At 49.1% G+C, this 18,964-nt stretch overlaps 1 protein-coding gene across 1 annotated transcript in view; it reads left to right on the top strand.

Annotated features, from left to right (window-relative positions):
- CCNC (cyclin C) overlaps nt 1-18,964 on the top strand; it is an 813,217-nt gene that overhangs the window by 209,934 nt on the left and 584,319 nt on the right. Inside the window, exon 6 of the mRNA XM_069606395.1 lies at nt 1,488-1,543. Within this exon, the coding sequence (XP_069462496.1) occupies nt 1,488-1,543 (56 nt within the window). The remainder of the gene's footprint in view (nt 1-1,487; nt 1,544-18,964) is intronic.

Raw genomic sequence — 18,964 nt, forward strand, 5'->3', positions numbered from 1 at the left:
GTTGGAGAATGATGAATAATCTACTCATTTTCCTTATATTGGTAAATTGCGAATGGCAGACTTGTTAACTGATGATGTGTATTGTTAGTATGACGGAGTGAATTTAAGTGGGACTCTGGTACTGGGAGTATCAAATGTTAGTTCTATAGAAGCAGGATGGAATGACATTCAGGCAATGGCTTAAAAAGAAAATATGAACAGAAAACAAAGTTCCTATTAATGGGTTTGCAGTACAAGTAATGTGGGCTGATCGGTTTCCGAACTGCAGGCACGCATTCAATATGACTGATTGTGTCGGTAAAAGAATTTGCTGGAGCAGATAAAGTGCTATCGCCCACATCAATGTACAAGCCAAAGTCCTAAGATCAAATTACCCAAGCAAGAGAGCTAGCTGAAGGAGAAAATAGAATCGGCTCAAGAATGGAACCTCAGGGTGTGGGGGTGCCATTAAGGTAGATGACTAAAACTAGACCACAGGTCTGCAGCTTTGCAGATGTTTTGGACTACGAATCCCTTGATCCATCTACTAACACCAAGACTGATTAAGACTGATGGAAGTCGTAGTTCAAAACGTGTGCAGAGGCTGAGGTTGCAGACTCCTCTACTCGAGGCATAGAGCCTTTCGTTCATATAGAAAACCTCAGAGAAGAAATTGATAATCATCACTACCGAGTGATCACCAGAATCCAACCTAACTGGTGGTACAGGGGCCATTCATCAACAAAGCAAGTTTGGGAATTATATAGGTATGCTTTAATGTGATTTATGTTAGTTTTGTTCAATTAACATGTTGTGATTACAAGATCACCCGAACCAATTAATCTCATCTAAGAGAGACCCATCCCTGTTGGAGTATTTGGGGAACTATTTCGAAGTCTCAGAGGCATGCTTCCTTGACAATTAGTTTTTTGAATTTGGTTGAGGTGAACAAGTTCTGATTTTTCAATTTGCACCCTGGGGAGTACATCCAGCCAGTCTGGATGTCAGGACCTTAGACAGAATCGCCTAGTGAGCATCTGTGTTCTCCGCCACCCAAGTGCCTCTCATGGGTGTTCACCTTGTTTTTGCCAGCACCCCACTGGCCAGCCAGAACCCCACTTCATGCACCTACCAGAGGAAGCCCTTCTGTGCAAATAGTGATTCCTCCAGCCATGATCTTCCCCGAGCCCTCACCAAGGCCCTCTCTTCACTCAGACCTGCCTACCCATAGGCTCGGTCGGGATGGTGGGCTGTTACCAGCCCTATATGACCCCGAACACGAGAGTAATCGCTATAGTAAAATAGCGTTTTGTGAATGTCCTATTGCACTATAGAAATACCTTCACACGAGTGGTATTTTAGGATTGTCCTTAGCCCACCAACGGTCTACTACCAAACTATGTTGTACAACATGTGTATTCTTCTTTTAGATGTCTATGGAGACCTTAACATAAAGAAACTGAATTTGATTCCCATTTTTTCATTTTTTGTCTTCCATTCTCTTTTAGTAAAAACTAGGTTTTCCTATGCCTTTCCCAAGGAGTTTCCGTATAGAATGAACCATGTAAGTTTTCAATGTAGCGGGAAATCTAATCTGCATCCCACAAGAGCAGACTGGTTTTCCTTTCCCAAAATTCGACTTTGAATTCTAACTGCTCATAATGTTGAATCACTTAAAATGCTATCAGAATGTGGTCATGGCATAACTTGACTTGTTTGTTGGAATTATTTTGTTTTTCAGTTCTTTTTAAAATACTGTAGCATGTGATATTTATGTTGGGATTGCCTGCATCCATGAATATAAAATCTTTCCTTTCTCTGTGACTGTTTGACTGATAATTCATATCTGACTTTTGGCTCATTTATGCCTTTTCTGAGAGCATACAACTATTTGCTTGTGACTTCTAAATCAATAAATTGTTTTTTGTTCAGACCTGGTCAGCATACATAACGTGCAATATTAATTACCATTTCATTGAAACATCATTTTTTTGTGCAGTTTGTGCTTTGTAATTATTCTCACCGGTTTTGAGCGTTCAAGGATTTACTGATGCAGCACCTCCTTAATTTCTATTATTTGATTTGCAGAATATTTGTTTGCATTAAAACACATTTTTTTCCAACATTATTTTTATTATTTTTGGCATAACAAGTTATACAGGTTCTCGGAGTGTTATATACTTAGTTGGCTGGTTATAGCATAAATGAGAGCAAAGCGGCGCTGGATGTAACAGAGTCATAGCAAGTTATGCATTAACTTACAAAAACAAAATTGATAATAACTGAGAAGGGGGAACGGTGAGGGTGGGTATGGAGCTTATGCACAATAGGAACAGAAGACTTCTTAGTTCAACAATGGGGTCGTTTCAGGGGGTCAGTGTGGCTCTCCGGCTGTGTTTCGGACTGGATTATCGAAGTGGGCTCGGCCCAGTTAGGGGGCTAGATTAGTTGACTGCTAGTGGCACGAGATTGTAGAGGAGCCCTGTCTGGCCTAAGCCTAGTTTTAGACATGTTCTTTTCAGTCCTGAGTTTCCATCCAGCGCAGAGTTGGGGGCTGTCTTGCCATCCCTGGGAATTGCTGAACATAGTCCAGGAAGGGGGCCCATGTGCGTTCAAATTTGGGCTTGTTGCCTAGTCTGATGGCCGTGACTTTCTCGGCTGCCACAATTTCCCAGCATTTGGACCACCACACGTGTGTGGATGGGCCCTCTGGATTTTTCCAAAGTCTGGCGATGGCGATTTTGGCAGCTGTAAGGAGGTGAGAGCATAGGTCTGCCAGGCAGCCTATGAGGGGGGAATGGGCCGTCTCCTGTAGCCCCTAGTAGCACGATTCCTGGGGTCCCAGGGGATGTTGAGCCCCGTGATTGCTTTAATCTTTTCTAAAATGTTCTTCCAGAATAGGGCGGCTTTTGGGCACGACCAGAAGAGGTGGAACAAGGTTCCTCGTTCCGAGCACCCTCTCCAGCACTGAGCAGGGATCAATGGGTTAGCCTTGTTTAGTATAGCTGGGGTTCTGTACCATCTGTAGCAGACTTTAAATGCGCTTTCTTTGTTTGTTACGCATTTTGAGCTTTTTTGTGCTCGGGACCATATATGTTGCCATTCCTCTGGTTCAATCGGTCTTCAGATGTCTTCTTCCCATTTCAGCATGTATGGTTCTTTTTTAGTAGGGTCTGATCTGTCCAGCATTTTGTACAGTGCAGAGATTTTTCTTTTCGGGGGATTTGCTGAGAGGGTGAGTTCTAATGCCGTTAATTATCTGCTGCCCTGTTTCCTGACTTGTGGGTTCGACAGCCAGTGCCTCAGTTGTGCGTAGCAAAACCTTTCAGTTTCCGGGATATTGAATTTTGCTTTGCATTCCTCAAAGTTTAGGGGCCGCCCGTTCTCGATGAAATCTGTCATGGTTTCCAAGCCTGCCGGCCCTCCACTCCGTAAACTGGTGTGTTGAAACTCCCGGGTAGAAGTATGGGTTTCCCCAGATCGGTGTGAGCCCCTGCAGTTCCACCGGCAGGCTGCCATTTTCCAATTGGCAACCGTGTTCCTTGTTGCTAGTAGGGGGCCCAAGTCTTGGGTCCCATTCGGTTCTTTGGAGTGTGGCAGAGCTTGTAGCGGGGTTTTACTCCAATCTTCTTCCAGTTGTAACCACCTGGGGTGGTTAGCGCTGAGCTTCCAGGCAAAAGCTGGGGCCAATTGGGCTGCTAGACAGTATCTCGCCCCGTCTGGGACCCCTTAGCCTCCCAGAGCTGAGCTTCGGAGCATGATGCATTTTGGAATATGAGACTTCTTTCCTTCCCAAGTGTAACGCTCACCTGATTCCCACGGAGGCGCTCATCTTGGCAGGAAGGTGTCTGTGACTCGAAAGGTGATGTGCAGAACCCGATGGGCTTCTGGGGTCGAACCTCTTCGCACTGTGTGTCGAACTCGTAGGGTGAGGTTTCTGCAGGTGAAAGAATATGGGGGTTAATGGTCTGGGTTGTTCAATGTCCCTCTTCCTCTCTCTCCCTCTCCGTAGAGCCCCCAGGTCAACGTGCTCACCTTAGATAGGTGAATGCTGGGCTCTCCATCTGCGTCTGGTGCAGGGCGCTGTTGCCAGTTCCTTCACTGGTGAAACATAGGCCTCTTGGACTCAGAAAACCGTTATCGTCGTTAACTGCACGAGCAGTGATTTTCCAGACACCTTTTTAGTCTTTATAGTCTTTAGGTGCAAGGCACGTTAACATTGAACAGGACTTCGTATAATGCTTTTCTCCCTTTTGTCTTGCAGGACTCTTGAGGAAGATGGAGTGAAGCGCCTGGAAATGCGTGAGTAAATGCAAGCGCTCTAACTGTCTTTTCCTTGCAGCGTAGTTCATGCTGAAGAGCAGGCGTTCTATTGCGAAGAGCGCGATGGGTGTAAGTAAATACCTGTCTAATGTGTCTTCTTTTGTCTTTCAGAAGTTGGTTTGCAGCGCCGGAGTCCGCGGAATGTCCGTATGTAGATACAATGCTTTTATCTCCGCAGGCGGCGATGCAGTGTGAAGAAAATGACCGCAGCCGATGGATCAGGTGAGTAGCACTACAAGTTAAGGCTGCCTTGCTAACCTGCTGTTTCTTGTCTCTGCAGGTGCTGCTGTCGACTGGATGCAGGAATGGTGAGTATGCTTCTTGCAGATTCAGGATGCAGGAATGGTATGTATGATTCTTGCAGATTCGGGATCGTAAGAAGAAAGGCTGGAACAGACTCGGTGAGCGTTCTGCTGCAGATGCAGAATAACGCGAAGCACGTTTCGTCTATAGGGTGTGGTTTAAATAGCTTTGGAGTGATGAGGCGTCTTCCTCCACGGCCCTGCCTAGGTAAGAAAAGAGTTCCAGTTCCAGAAGCTTTGAATCCAGGGAGTGGAGCTTGCCCCACCCAGGTAAGAAAGTAGTTCCTGTTCACAGAGGACTTCTAAGAGGCTGGTAAGTAAGCAGCATGGTCTGCTGCAGGTAAGTCCACCCAAGCATCTGCACACATATTATGAGCCCGGTGCTTCCAGTGCCGGGACCGATGATTCTGATGAGCCTGGTGCCACCGGCGCCAGGACAAGGTCCAAAAGGTCCCCGTGGGGACCGGCTGGTGCCTAGGATTAGGGTTAGGGGCCTGCTTCCAAGGACGTTGGGCTGGTCCTGGCTCCTTGGAAGCAGTGATCATGACAGTACCCCCCCCTCAAGGCCCCTCCTAAGCGTGTCTTCTCCGGGGATTTTGGCTTGTCGGGGTGATTCAGATGGAATCTCTTGACCAGACGAGGTGCGTGGACATATTCTGAGGGTTCCCAAGACCTTTCCTGGGGGCCGTATCCTTTCCAATCAACCAGATAATATAACTTAGATTTGGAGATCTTGGAGTCTAGAATGTTCTTTACTTCGAATTTGAGTTCTCCGTCTACCAAAACAGGTTCTGGGAGTTCAGTCAATCGGGTTTCTGGTTGTACTGGTTTTAATAAGGAGACATGGAATACTGGATGTATTTTCATATGCGCAGGTAATTCCAATTTGACCGCCACCGGATTAACTATGGTAGAGATGGGGGTAAGGTCCAAGGTATCTCGGGTTGAAGGTGCGGGGTCCTTTTAGAGGCAGGTGCCTAGTGGATAACCAGACCTGATCTCCTACTGCGTAGTGAGGGGCCTCTTTACGGTGTTGATCTGCTCCCTTTTTGACTTGAGCTTTAGCTCTTTGCAGATGGGCAGTGGCTTCTTTAAAAGCACGGGTAATCTGAGTGCAAATGATCCACAGCAGGTGTTTCGAATTCTTGGGGAGGATCCAGATTAGAGGTTCTAGGATGATGTCCGTATAATAGGAAGAAGGGAGTCTTCCCGGTTCCAGAATGAGTCGAATTGTTGTAAGCGTATTCAGCGATCCAAAGAATATCCTTCCAAGGGTTTTCAGTTTGTTGGAGCATGCAACGCAGATATTGCTCTAGAGTCTGATTTGTCCTCTCGGTTTGTCCGTCAGTTTGGGGATGGTGACTGGTTGAAAGTCTTACATCAATTTGGGCTAGACGACAGCAACTTTGCCAAAAGTGGGAGATGAATTGACTTCCCCTATCGGAGATTAAAACCGAGGGAAAACCGTGTAACCGAACAATGTTTTCTAAGAATTCCCGGGCCAATACCGAAGCCGAAGGTAGGCCCTTCAGGGGAATGAAGTGAGCCATCTTGGAGAATAGATCCACAACTACTAAAATGGTATTATACCCTGAGCATGGAGGCAAGTCCGTGATGAAATCCATGGACAGGGTATGCCATGGACAGGGAGGAATATCCAGAGGGTGTAAAAGGCCAGCTGGTTTCTCCTTCTGACTTTTATTCTGGGCACACACACCGCAGGAGATTACAAAGTCTCTAATATCCTTCTTCCATGATGGCCACCAGAAATGTGTCTTGATCTTTTCCATGGTTTTGGTAATGCCAGGTCGACCCTCCATTAGAGAGTCGTGATAACCGGAAATTACTTGTTTTTGTATTTTCTCACAGGGCAAGTACAATCGCCCTTGGAAATATGGTAGGTCTTGATCCACTGAGAATTCTTTTCCCTTTAATTGCCAGTCCTGCAAATCGGCCGGAGTTAGGAGTGACTTGACTGTAGTCTTGATGTCTTCAAAGGATTGAGCGCTGACCAACCCCAAAAGCCTTTGTTCTGGGATTATGGGTATTGGTTCTGGATTGGTCAAATGTTCATCTACTCCCATCCGAGAGAGGGCATCCGCTTTTCTGTTTTTACTGCCGGGTCGATAAGTAATTATAAAGTCAAACTCAGCCAGAAACAGAGCCCAACGAAGCTGTCTGGAAGACTGAGCTTTGGCCGTCTTCAGATATTGTAGATTGCGGTGATCAGTCATTACGGTGACTGTGTGTCTGGCTCCCAAAAGATAATGCCGCCAGGCTTTAAAGGCCGATCTGATAGCTAAAAGTTCCTTGTCTGTAATTGAATAGTTGATTTCGGAAGCCGAGAATTTGCGGGACCAAAAGGCTACTGGATGTAATTGGTGTGTGACCGTATCTCTTTGTGATAACACTGCCCCACAGCAAGACTAGAAGCATCCGTTTCCACGATGTAGGGGAGTTCTGGGCGAGGATGTTTTAGAACAGGAGCAGAAATGAATTTGGCTTTTAAATCCTGAAAAACCTTGTTCTGCTTCAGTAGACCATTCAAAACGTTTATTCTTCTTTAACAGAGCGGTGATGGGCTGGACTATCCGAGAGAATTCAGGAATGAATCTGCGGTAAAAGTTAGCGAAGCCTAACATGCTTTGAACTCCTTTTACCGAGGTTGGTGATGGCCACTTGATGATTGCATCGACCGTCTTTGAATCCATATGAACCCCATTAGGTGACAATATGAATCCCAAGAACTCAACTTCAGTTACGTTGAAAACACATTTTTCAAGCTTGGCAAAAGGGTTATGCTGACGCAGTCTCTCGAGAACCTTTTTAACGTGTCTCTGATGTTCCTCTTCAGATGATGAATAGACAAGGATGTCATCAATGTAGACAACAACACACACATCTATGAGTTCTCTAAGGACATCGTTCATAAAATACTGGAAAGCGGCAGGAGCGTTACAAAGTCCAAAGGGCATCACTTGATATTCGAATAGCCCATACTTGGTGCGAAAGGCTGTCTTCCACTCATCGCCTTCTTTTATTCGTACCAAGTGGTAGGCTCCTCTGAGATCCAACTTTGTATATATGCATGCTTCTTTGACTTGGTCCAGGAGTTCAGGGATCAAAGGTAATGGGTATCTGTTTTTAACTGTGATTTGATTCAGGGTGCGGTAATCTATACAAGTTCTAAGGTCTCCTTCCTTTTTCGGAACGAAGAACAAAGCCGAGGAAGCTGGAGATTTAGAAGGACAGATAAACCTGTTAGCTAGGTATTGGTCCAGATATTGCCTGAGGTGAAGATTCTCTGGCTCGGTGAGGGCATAAATCCTACTGCAAGGAGGAGTTGTTCCGGGTATCAGGTCTATTTGACAGTCGTAAGACCTATGAGGAGGCAGGGTGTTAGCTTGATCCTTCCGAAAGACATCTTGGAATTCTTGGTAGTCAGGAGGTAATGTGGGAACCTCTGAAGAGATCGCCGCCACTGAAACTTCAGGCCGAGGATAACAAGTGGTAAAACATTCTGGAAACTGAACCATCTTTGCTCGCCAGTTGATCTGAGGATTGTGCTTCTCTAACCAAGGGATTCCCAGAATGATCTGGAACTGAGGGGCCTTGATCACATCGAACACGATTTTCTCCCGGTGTCCATCTTGGCTCACTAGCGTCACTTCTTGGGTGGCGTGCGTTACTGGTCCGGAGGCTATCTCCGTGCCATCCACTGTAGTAATGACGTCTTTTACTGCCTTAGGGACGAGGGGTAGATTCATCCTTGATGCCATTTCACGGTCCACATAATTGCCGATTGTTCCGCTGTCGATGTAAGCTTCAATTGCATGCAAACGATCCGGACGTGCAGGATTAATGAGGACCATGGGCACCACGAAATGCAAGGTCACGGGACAGATCTTAACGCTCGGCAAGAGGACCTCTACACTTGCCGGGCTAGGTCGTTTCCCTGCTCGGAACTTGAGGTACTGGAATCTGCGGCTCCTACAGCCTTCTTAGCTGGTTTCACTGGACAGTCTCGAAGAAAGTGCCCCGAGTTCCCGCAATAGAGGCATAATTGCAGCTGTCTTCTTCTTTCCCGCTCCTTTTGGGTTAAAGGACCTTTCATCCCCCCTATTTGCATGGGTTCACAGTGTCAGCTCCCTTAGAAGTCTGTGGTTTAGAAAACACTCGGGTATCAAATTTAGAACGATCAGCCTTCCTGTTCTGTAATCTGTGGTCCAATTGGACGACTAAGTCAATATAGTCCGAACATTCTTGTGGAGGGTTCACAACTTGAGCTAACACATCCTTGAGCTCTCCACGCAGGCCTCTGTAGAAAAGCGTTATTCTCTTATCCTCGGGCCATTGAGTTTCCACAATGAGTCTGTTGAATGAGGCTATATAGGTCAAGAGGTCTTGATTACCCTGTCATAATGAAAGAAGTTCATTGTCCAAGGCCTGCCCTTGTGCATGTCTTGCAAACAGTTTCTCCATGCTGGACTGGAAGGCCTGGAAATCATGTAAAACCGGATCATCCTGAGTGACTAAAGGGATCGACCAATCTGCGGCGCTGCCACTGAGATAAGAAAGCACGAAAGCCACTTTGGTCTGGTCTGTTGGGAATGCAGCTGGTCGACATAAGAAATGTAAGCGGCACTGGTTGAGGAACACTGCAAATTTCTTTGGGTCACCAGAAAAACATTCGGGCGGAGCCAAGGGCACATTACCAGGTAGATTGATTTGCACTGTATTTACAGATGATGCAGAAGGATAGCTTCCTCCTGGAGCGGGCAGGGGTGTCTGTCCTGCCTGCGTTTGTAGCAATTGCCTAGCGAGGTCCTCTGTTCGCTCCTTGGAAATTATCAGTTCTCTTCTTAGAGAGCTTGTTTCCTGACGAGCTGCATGTACTTCTGCTCTTAATTCCCCGAGCAACTGGGCTAAGTGATCAGTGTCTAAGGTTTCCATTGCGCCTGGGTAGGAGTTTTGCGGTGGGCTTTGCGTTCTGTAACGCTCACCTGATTCCCACAGAGGCGCTGATCTTGGCAGGAAGGTGTCTCTGACTCGAAAGGTGATGTGCAGAACCCGATGGGCTTCTGGGGTCGAACCTCTTTGCACTGTGTGTCGAACTCGTAGGGTGAGGTTTCTGCAGGTGAAAGAATATGGGGGTTAATGGTCTGGGCTGTTCAATGTCCCTCTTCCTCTCTCTCCCTCTCCGTAGAGCCCCCAGGTCAACGTGCTCACCTGAGATAGGTGAATGCTGGGCTCTCCATCTGCGTCTGGTGCAGGGCGCTGTTGCCAGTTCCTTCACTGGTGAAACATAGGCCTCTTGGACTCAGAAGACCGTTACCATCGTTAACTGCACGAGCGGTGAGTTTCCAGACACCTTTTTAGTCTTTATAGTCTTTAGGTGCAAGGCACGTTAACATTGAACAGGACTTCGTATAATGCTTTTCTCCCTTTTGTCTTGCAGGACTCTTGAGGAAGATGGAGTGAAGCGCCTGGAAATGCATGAGTAAATGCAAGCGCTCTAACTGTCTTTTCCTTGCAGCGTAGTTCGTGCTGAAGAGCAGGCGTTCTGTTGCGAAGAGCGCGATGGGCGTAAGTAAATACCTGTCTAATGGCTCTTCCTTTGTCTTTCAGAAGTTGGTTTGCAGCGCCGGAGTCCGCGGAATGTCCGTAAGTAGATACAATGCTTTTATCTCCGCAGGCGGCGATGCAGTGTGAACAAAATGACCGCAGCCGATGGATCAGGTGAGTAGCACTGCGAGTTAAGGCTGCCTTGCTAACCTGCTGTTTCTTGTCTCTCCAGGTGCTGCTGTCGACAGGATGCAGGAATGGTAAGTATGATTCTTGCAGATTCAGGATCGTAAGAAGAAAGGCTGGAACAGACTCGGTGAGCGTTCTGCTGGAGATGCAGAATAACGCGAAGCACGTTTCGTCTATCGGGTGTGGTTTAAATAGCTTTGGAGTGATGAGGTGTCTTCCTCCACGGCCCCGCCTAGGTAAGAAAAGAGTTCCAGTTCCAGAAGCTTTCCAGTGCTGAATCCAGGGAGTGGAGCTTGCCCCACCCAGGTAAGAAAGTAGTTCCTGTTCACAGAGGACTTCTAAGAGGCTGGTAAGTAAGCAGCATGGTCTGCTGCAGGTAAGTCCACCCAAGCATCTGCACACATATTATGAGCCTGGCGCTTCCAGTGCCGGGACCGATGATTCTGATGAGCCTGGTGCCACCGGCGCCAGGACAAGGTCCAAAAGGTCCCCGTGGGGACCGGCTGGTGCCTAGGATTAGGGGCCTGCTTCCAAGGACGTTGGGCTGGTCCTGGCTCCTTGGAAGCAGTGATCATGACACCAAGCGAGGTTCAGGATCTCTCTTTGGAGTTTTCGCAGGGCCTTTTCTCTGATCGCCAAAAGGCAGTGCTTGTGCATAATATAGCAGCCGTGGGGTCAGATTCATTTTTATTGCTGTGATTCGGCCAAACCAGGAGATTTCTTGCGTTTCCCAGTGGTTGATGTCCATTTTCAGGGCTATGAAGAGTGCCAGAAAGTTTGCTTTATACAGCTTCTCAGTTTTGTTGGCTATCTGGACTCCTAAGTAGCTGATGCTACTTTTTTGCCCAGGGAATTCCGAACTCCTCCTCGAGATTGGATTTGTGCGTGCTTGGGATGTTGATGCCAAGTGCTACTGATTTGGCAATGTTTATCGTGAACCCTGAGGCTGTTCTGAATTCTTCTAGGGTTCGCTATAGGGCTCTTATTGATTCCGCTGATTGGGTGAGTGTGAGGAGCACATCGTCTGCATATAGGGTGATTTTGTAGTTTTCTTTTTTGAACATGAGGCCATGTATTGCTGGATTTCGGCGGACCCTGTCCGCGAACGGCTCCATTGATAAGGCGAAGAGGAGTGGGGACAGTGGACATCCTTGCCTCGTCCCCCGGGTTATGTTTATGGTGCCAGATTTGGCCCTGTTGAGGCGTAGCCTCGTAGACGGCTTTTGATAGATGGCTAGGACCCATTTTATGAAGTTTGGGCCGAAGCCAAAATGTCGTAGGGTTTCCTTTACATAGCCCCAGTAGAGCATATCGAAAGCCTTGTGCGCGTCAAAGGAGAGGACTGCTAGCCTTGAGCCCAGTCTGTTTGCTGACTCTGATATTGATGGTTCTGCGAATATTGTCTTGGGTGCCCCGACCCGGGATGAAGCCCGCTTGATCTGGATGAATGATCTCTGGGAGGAGGGGGGGCCAGACGGTTTGCCAGGATTTTGGCGAATATTTTCGCATCGTTCAGCAGCGTTATGGGTCTGTTTGATGCACATAGCAATCTGTCTTTCCCCGGCTTTGGGATCAGTACTGTTATTGATTCATTCATAGACGCTGTCGTAGAGCCCGTGGAGAGAAAGGAGTTGAATAGGTTCGCCAGCTGCGGAGCTAGCAAGTGAGCAAACTTCTTGTAGAATTTTGAGGACAGCCCATCTGGCCCGGGCGTTGTGTTTTTCAGGTGACGGATCATTTTGCTAACCTCCTCCACTGATATTGGGCCCTCCAAGTCCGGGAGTGACGGTGATGGCTGCGGTTTTGGGATGGGAGCCAAGAATTGAGTAATGGCTGGAGTTGGCGTCGGAGGTCCCGCCATAATTTCCTTGTGGTGCTGCACCATTATCTCCAGCTTGTCAGGGTCCAGGTGGTGTAGGGCGCCATTTTTGTCTAGCAGGGCTTGGATGTGGTTCCTGGTTTGAAGCCTTTTCAGTTTGTGTGCGAGGAGCCGGTTCGCTTTGTTGCTGTTAAGGTAGTAGTACTGTTTGGTGTAGGTTAGTGCTCTGGCGGCTCTGTCTGCCAAGTGGATCTCCAGCTCTTTTTAGTTCTTGTTGCGTTGTTTTCGCGAAACACTGTTTGAGTTTGTTTTCTAGCTCTACGAGTCTGTCCTCTAGCTTTCGTTGCTTCAGTAGATTCTGGTGCTTGAGTCTGGCTGAGGAATCCATCGCCACCCCTCGGATTACCGGCTTCATGACATCCCATACTGTTGCTGTTGAGGTGTCTGGGTTTGTGTTCTCAATGAAATAATTCTGAATCGCCTCCGCGAGGTCGGTGAGGATGTGGTCTTGTAGCTTCCATTGTCTCCGAGTGTGTTCGGGCACTCCGTGGAGAAGCAGCGACATTGTGACTGGCGCGTGGTCCGAGATTACTATGGGCCCAATTTGGATGTTCTCCACGCAGGGGGCCAAGGAGTTAGCGGCAAGCAGGAGGTCGATCTGCGAGTAGCCTCTGTGAATATGTGAAAAGGTGGTGTAATCTCTTTCTCCCGGGTTGTGAAGTCTCCATATATCTATAGTCTCGGTTTCCCGCAGGAATTCGGCCAGGGCCAAGAATTTGTCGAAGTCTTCCCTGAAGGCTGGGAGCGTCTTATCCACCCTCGGGTCTGGAGGGAGATTGAAATCTCCTCCGATTAGGAGGTGATCTGAGGAGAAGGCCGTGATGGTTGGGAGAAGGCTCCGGAGGAATTGGTCTTGCTCTTTGTTTGGTCCATAGATTGCCACTAAGGTAATCGGTAGTTCGACTAGGAGTCCTTTCAGGAGCAGGAATCTGTCTTCCGGATCTCTTTTGATGGTAATTTGTGATAATGGGAGATTTTGGCCTAGGAGGATAGCGGCGACTCTCTTTTTCTGTGTTGCTGAGGCGAAGTAGCATTTTGGGTAGCGTTGCAATCGTATTCGCTTTTCATCTTCCGCGATCAGGTGGGTTTCCTGGATGAAGACGATGTCAGTTGCTAGTTGGTCTAGTTTGTGTTCCACTGATTTGCGCTTTCTTGGTGCGTTGAGCCCCTGAACATTCCAAGTTGTGATAGTGAGTAAGTAGAACGCTTCGTAGTTTTCCCCCAAGGATTTCCTGTTACGTGTCTTCGGTGTTGGGTACCGCCATGCTCCCATCTTTGAGACTCACTCCCCCTCCTCGTCCCTCCCTCCCCCCACCCCCCTAACAATAACTAGGTTTCCGGACCAGCCTTTACCCAACGGGGCACTTGGCCGGACCGGTGTGGTTGCTCTGCTTGAAAGTAAACATTGCCTCTTCTGTTAACCAGTTAAGTTCAGGATGAGGTTACCGAGTTTGTCTGATGAAGTCAGCTTGAGGTCTTTCGGCTTCCCGCTCAAGGGTTGTTGTCCCTTTTGGCCTTCCCCGCTGGGCCCTGAGACCTGCGGTGCCCCGCCACCCTGGCCCAGGCTCTGGTGGTGTCTCCGTAGGATCTCCCCAGGGCTTCCGCAGTTTTGGCGGTGGACCTCTCCTCTTCTTCCGGGTTCATGAATCGTTCGGCTTCTCTAGAAGAGGGGATTGTCCAAGGCCTGCCTTCCCAATTGAAGATTAAAGCTGTAGGGAAGCCCCAGCGGTAGGTTGTTTTCCTCTCACGTAGCCATTCAGCGAGGGGCTTGAAGGCTTTCCTTTTTGCGAGAGTGACGCTGCCAGGTCTTGGTATAGGGATATTTCGGCATCTCGGAAGCTAATTCGGGCTAAGCTTCTGGCTTCGTTCATTATTTCTTCCTTGACTTGTAGAAGTGGACTCTCGCTAAGACGTCCGGCGCAGAGTTTGCATTTTGTCTGGCCATGACTCTGTGAACCCGATCTAGTTCCAGAGGGGATCCATCTGGGAGCGTTACGATAAATCGAAATAGGTCATTGACATAGGAGTTAAGTTCTTCGTCGGGGACGGAACCTGGTATGCCCCTCAAGCGGATATTGTTGCACCTGGACCTATTTTCGGCCTCTTGTTTGTTCTCGAGGGCTTCGCATCTGGCCTCTAGTGCGGCGAGTCTGTCAGCCCCTTCCCCGATTTCAAAATTTAGCTCGAACAAGGTGGTTTCAATTTCTTCAGTTCTGATTTCGACTTCCCCTTCTCTTTTGTCCTGAGACGCTATTTTGCCTTTCAGTTCTTCTGTGACCTTTTGGTACTCCTTAGTTATGGCAGATAGGAGCTCTTGGAGGTCCGCTTTCGTCGCTCCTTGGGTAGGTGGGTCGTTATTGGTGGCTTGAGGTGCGCCCGCCGTGTCGTTCCGCTCCCCTTTCTTAGATTTTTCACCCATGGTGGTAGATAGTAGGGTCGCTATGTCTGTTTACTTGGATGACTTCTGATTTCTGGCCATTTACTACTTGTGACTCAGGCGGGAGTTCGACCGTCCCACACCCAAGTAGGACTGTACTAGGGCGCTCAGGGTCTCCCCACCACCCCCACCAACCTGCTTGGCAGGTTTAAGTAATGATTCTGCTGCGGGGCAAGTCGCGCAGTCAGCTGTTGTGCTTTTCCAGAGTCTTGGGGGCTTGGTGGGCCGCACTCGGGCAGCATGCTACTCCTGGGGATTAAGGTAGTCTCTGTGGGGAGGGCTCGAAGAAATCTGCCGGGCTCTAGGATTCAGTGGTCGGAGACAGAGGCTGACTCCCCTTCCAATTCATGTCCCGGACTCGCTCCAGGGGAGGTTCAGTCAGGCGGGCATCTCCCCTCCACAACCGGAGCCGGATTGGTGAGATTGGTTTGCTGGTCCGGGAAGCTCTTACGCTGTGCGGCAGGTGCCGCCCTACCTTCCTCCAGGATTAGGCCTCGGAGCCGGCGCCGCTCTCTCCCCACCGGAGACAGACCAGTGGAGGGCACACTCCCGTGCCCCCAGCTCTCGCTCGGTCACAGGGGGCTCCGGATCACCCTCGGGCTTCCGCAGGCTGCAGACGATTGTGTGCCGAAGGGACTGGGAGGGGGATGGGGAGGGAGCGGAGCCCACGCTCCTCCCTAGTCAGGCTCACTCCGCCACTGTTGGAGGCACCAGGACTTGGTGCGCCAATTCTCCCGCGACCAAGCGGAGAGGGGAGGCTCTCGGAATGCGCTGGAGGAACAGACCTGCTAGATGCTCTTCGTGGATGGGACTCAGCCACGGTAGGAAGGAAGCTGGAAGGTTCGGGAAGGGGGGCCTGGCTCCGTGCCTAAGCCTGCCCTGCTGTGACGGATGGTAGTTAACTGTTTCCCCGCACCGGGGCTGGGGGCTTGCAGGGTTTCGTCTGGAGGTGGGACTCGCTGCTGTCCGTTCCGGGCCCCACTGGTGAAGCTGTCACGGGAGATGATGCACCCCCGGCCTTGATGGTGCGGCGCCACGGGCCTCGGGGACCCCAGGAGGCGAAGCCAGGGAGAGAGCTCCGCGCCACCAGACTCTGTGGCGGGGGGATGCCATGCCGTAAACGCTGGTCTTCTGGCCGGGAGCCTCGATCCCCCCGTTCCGAGATCTGGGGGGGCTCGCGGGGCCCTGTCCGGAGATGGAACACACAGCTCTTGTGGTTGGACACTGCGCCAACCCAGACACAACCCCGGGCGGGTGTGTCAGAGTCTCCGTCTTTTGCCGATGCAGGAAGAAACGCTTGCAATTAGTTCCGGAGCGGGCGCTCGCAGTTCCCACTCGGCTCGGGTGCTGGAGAGAGGGCCAGATTACGCCATAACACCATCCGCCATCTTGGGATGCCGCCAACTTCTCCACATCTCGCCAGCGGGGATAGCCTCAAGCTCGGTTCCCTTTCAATTTAGGGCGGCGGAAATGAGGCATGGGCTGCAGCTGCCTCACGGTTCTGCAGGGCGCCGACTTTGTTCTTGAAAGCCTGAACTTTACTGCGGCATTAAACACACGGTCGCGAGCTCTAACCGGACCAGACTGTTCGCCATGCCCCCAAAACACATTTTTTAATAAATCATTCTACAATTTCCACTAGGTATCTCTACAAACCATTTAGTTTGAATGCACAATATAGAAGACACATTGAAATATGCCGTATTGGGTGGTTTCCATTGTTCGACAGCCATAGTGATCAAACCACATGTAGCAGGGCCATTTTTAGTGACAAATTATCAGTACATTGGTTGCAAATAGTTTTCAGACCATGTTAATTGTGATGACACATCAGACTAGTTTAGTAAAGTACCATGTCAGTCTGTGGAAAAATATGTGTTTCTGGTTGAATTTAAACTCCTGTGATACACACTGGTGGGAACACTATAGCGAACTGCTCACTCGGCACTTTGCTTGATATAAGGAAGCTTAAAAAATGTGTGCAAAACAAACAGTTATGTCTTTTCATAGATGCATTTTTTTAAAACAAATTTTATTTATTCAGCAGGAGCATATATCGAATACAACAGTTATATTCACTACTGTGCATTTGCTTACATAACATGTCCTTTAGTGTTCAACAATTGTTAAGCTTCACAATGGTTCGCTTGCTCCCACGGTTTTACCATATTTCTTTAACAAATGTCCCATACCCAGAACAAGTACCCTCCCTGACCCCTTTGCCCCAACTTGAGTATTGTCAGTGTCCTTTCCGCGGTTGGAGGTTTCAGTTCGGCCTGTGTGAGTAAACCTTTCCTGTTTTCAGCGGTTCAGTGAACGTTCTTAAGAAGTATTGGTTTGTGAAAGCAAGCTTCTCTGTCCTTTACAAACTCCTGCAATGGATTCCATACAGCCAGGATTATGCAGTATTTACCAGCTTTTAGGGCGCATATTTTTTCCATTGCCATGACCCCCCCCAGATCTTGACCCACCACCAGGCTATTCTCGGGCCCAATTTGTTTTTCCATCCTTGCGCCAGTGTCATTCTCGCTGCCCATCAATAAGTGTGTGGTAAGGTTAGCGTTATGCCCTGATGCTGCGTATGTGCCTTCCAACATCGTTCCTAGAAGGACTACTTTCCAGTACATTACAGCTTTCGGACATGTCGACCACATATGACAGAGGTCTCCCCTCCCGCCACATTGTCTCCAACAATCCAATGGGTATTTTGTATTGATTTTATGTAGGCGATAGGGGGGACATGCACCACCTATAGCACAGCTTGTAAGCCGACTCTTTGAGTGCGGTACATTTGGAGGACCTATGCGCCATCATCCAAATCTGTACCCATTCCTCTTCCGTGATAGTTTCACTGATGTCTTTCTCCCAGTTCACTTTATACAGAAGGTTATCTTCCATTTGCGCATTGTCTAGTAATCTATATTTCTGATGCTTGTTAATCTGCTTAGAATCGCATGCTGCGCATATGGTCCGACATCCAGTGGTAACCGCCGAGTATTGCATCTGGTCTTTCGGGGACCAAAAGGGGACGTCGGTATAGGCGTGTCTGTAACACTATCCCTATCGTGACGTGTGGTGTACCCAAAATCCCTCACACGCCGAGGTCCCTCAGATTGTTTTTTTCCACCCAGATAACTGGTCGCCCTATAGCGGAGCTCTTACTAGAGACATTGTTTATCTTTACCGAATTGTCGGTTTATTCCCCGTTAAGTCACTTCGCCCAATAAGAATATCTTCAACGAAGACTACGGAGGAATCTTCTACAACTGTGGATTTCGGCACCTAAGATCCAGAGGCCGGATTTTCCACATGGTCGGGCCCTCTGGCCGACCAATACAGTAGGGAGAGTGGTGTTGAGGTGGCCATATTGTTATGTCTTTCCTCCTTTCCCCTCTTTTCCCTGTTGGTCTGGTCATCCTTCCCTTTGGCTATGGAAAGGACTCCTTTTAGATTCTGCCCTAAGTGTAGGGTTAGATATCCTTGGAAGGACGAACGCAGGACGTGTAGAGCCTGTCTGCCCCTAGAGCACGACGAGAAGCGGCGTGCAAACTCCTTCGGCCTAAAACCCTTAAGGAGCACCGTGTAAAGTGGTGAGCTGCATATGGTATGTCACGCGTGGAGCCCTCTTCCCCCACCGCCACGCGTGCTGAAAGTGACTGGGGTACTTCGGATCATCAAATGTCCGTTTCGAATGTTATAGACCTTGAGGTGGATGCTTCTAGGTCCGCCATCCCCGACCCTTCAAGGCTCGACTCTGGTCTTGCTACAGGGACTACACCCAGCGACAGGGGCGTACAAGCCCATCGCACTAAGCACACAACCTCTACGCCAATTTCGACGCCTGTGTCGAAAAAGGCAAAAGTGCCAAGGGGGGCCACCGAAATCTTCGCCGGTTCTCTCGGATCGTTCAGATCCAAAGCCTTCCCCGCATCTGCAGCAGCGTTTTGCGACTGGGCAATCTAAACAAAATAAGGGCGCTACTCCGAAACCTACATGCGTTGAAGTGCGGGAGCCCGAAGCTTCGACAACTTCTAAGGCCTCAATAGGCCCGAAAACTACGGCTAGGCCTCTACCCGGAAAACCGACCGCTAGGCCCCCTAGCGCCGCCGATGGTATTATAACGGCCGATAAATCATCAGAGCCTTTGTCTCACGAAGATTCGGCGACTATCGAAAATAGCATCGGAAGAATTACGGCGGCGGTGGGCCTTACTCCGGTACCGCCTAAGGTTATGGGACAAGCCACAGAAAAAATTTCGGAGGATTGGGTTCCCGATTCCGATGAGGCTTA

The sequence above is a fragment of the Ambystoma mexicanum genome, chromosome 4p, assembly GCF_040938575.1.
Source record: "Ambystoma mexicanum isolate Mex_15411 chromosome 4p, UKY_AmexF1_1, whole genome shotgun sequence".
Lineage (NCBI taxonomy): Eukaryota > Metazoa > Chordata > Amphibia > Caudata > Ambystomatidae > Ambystoma > Ambystoma mexicanum.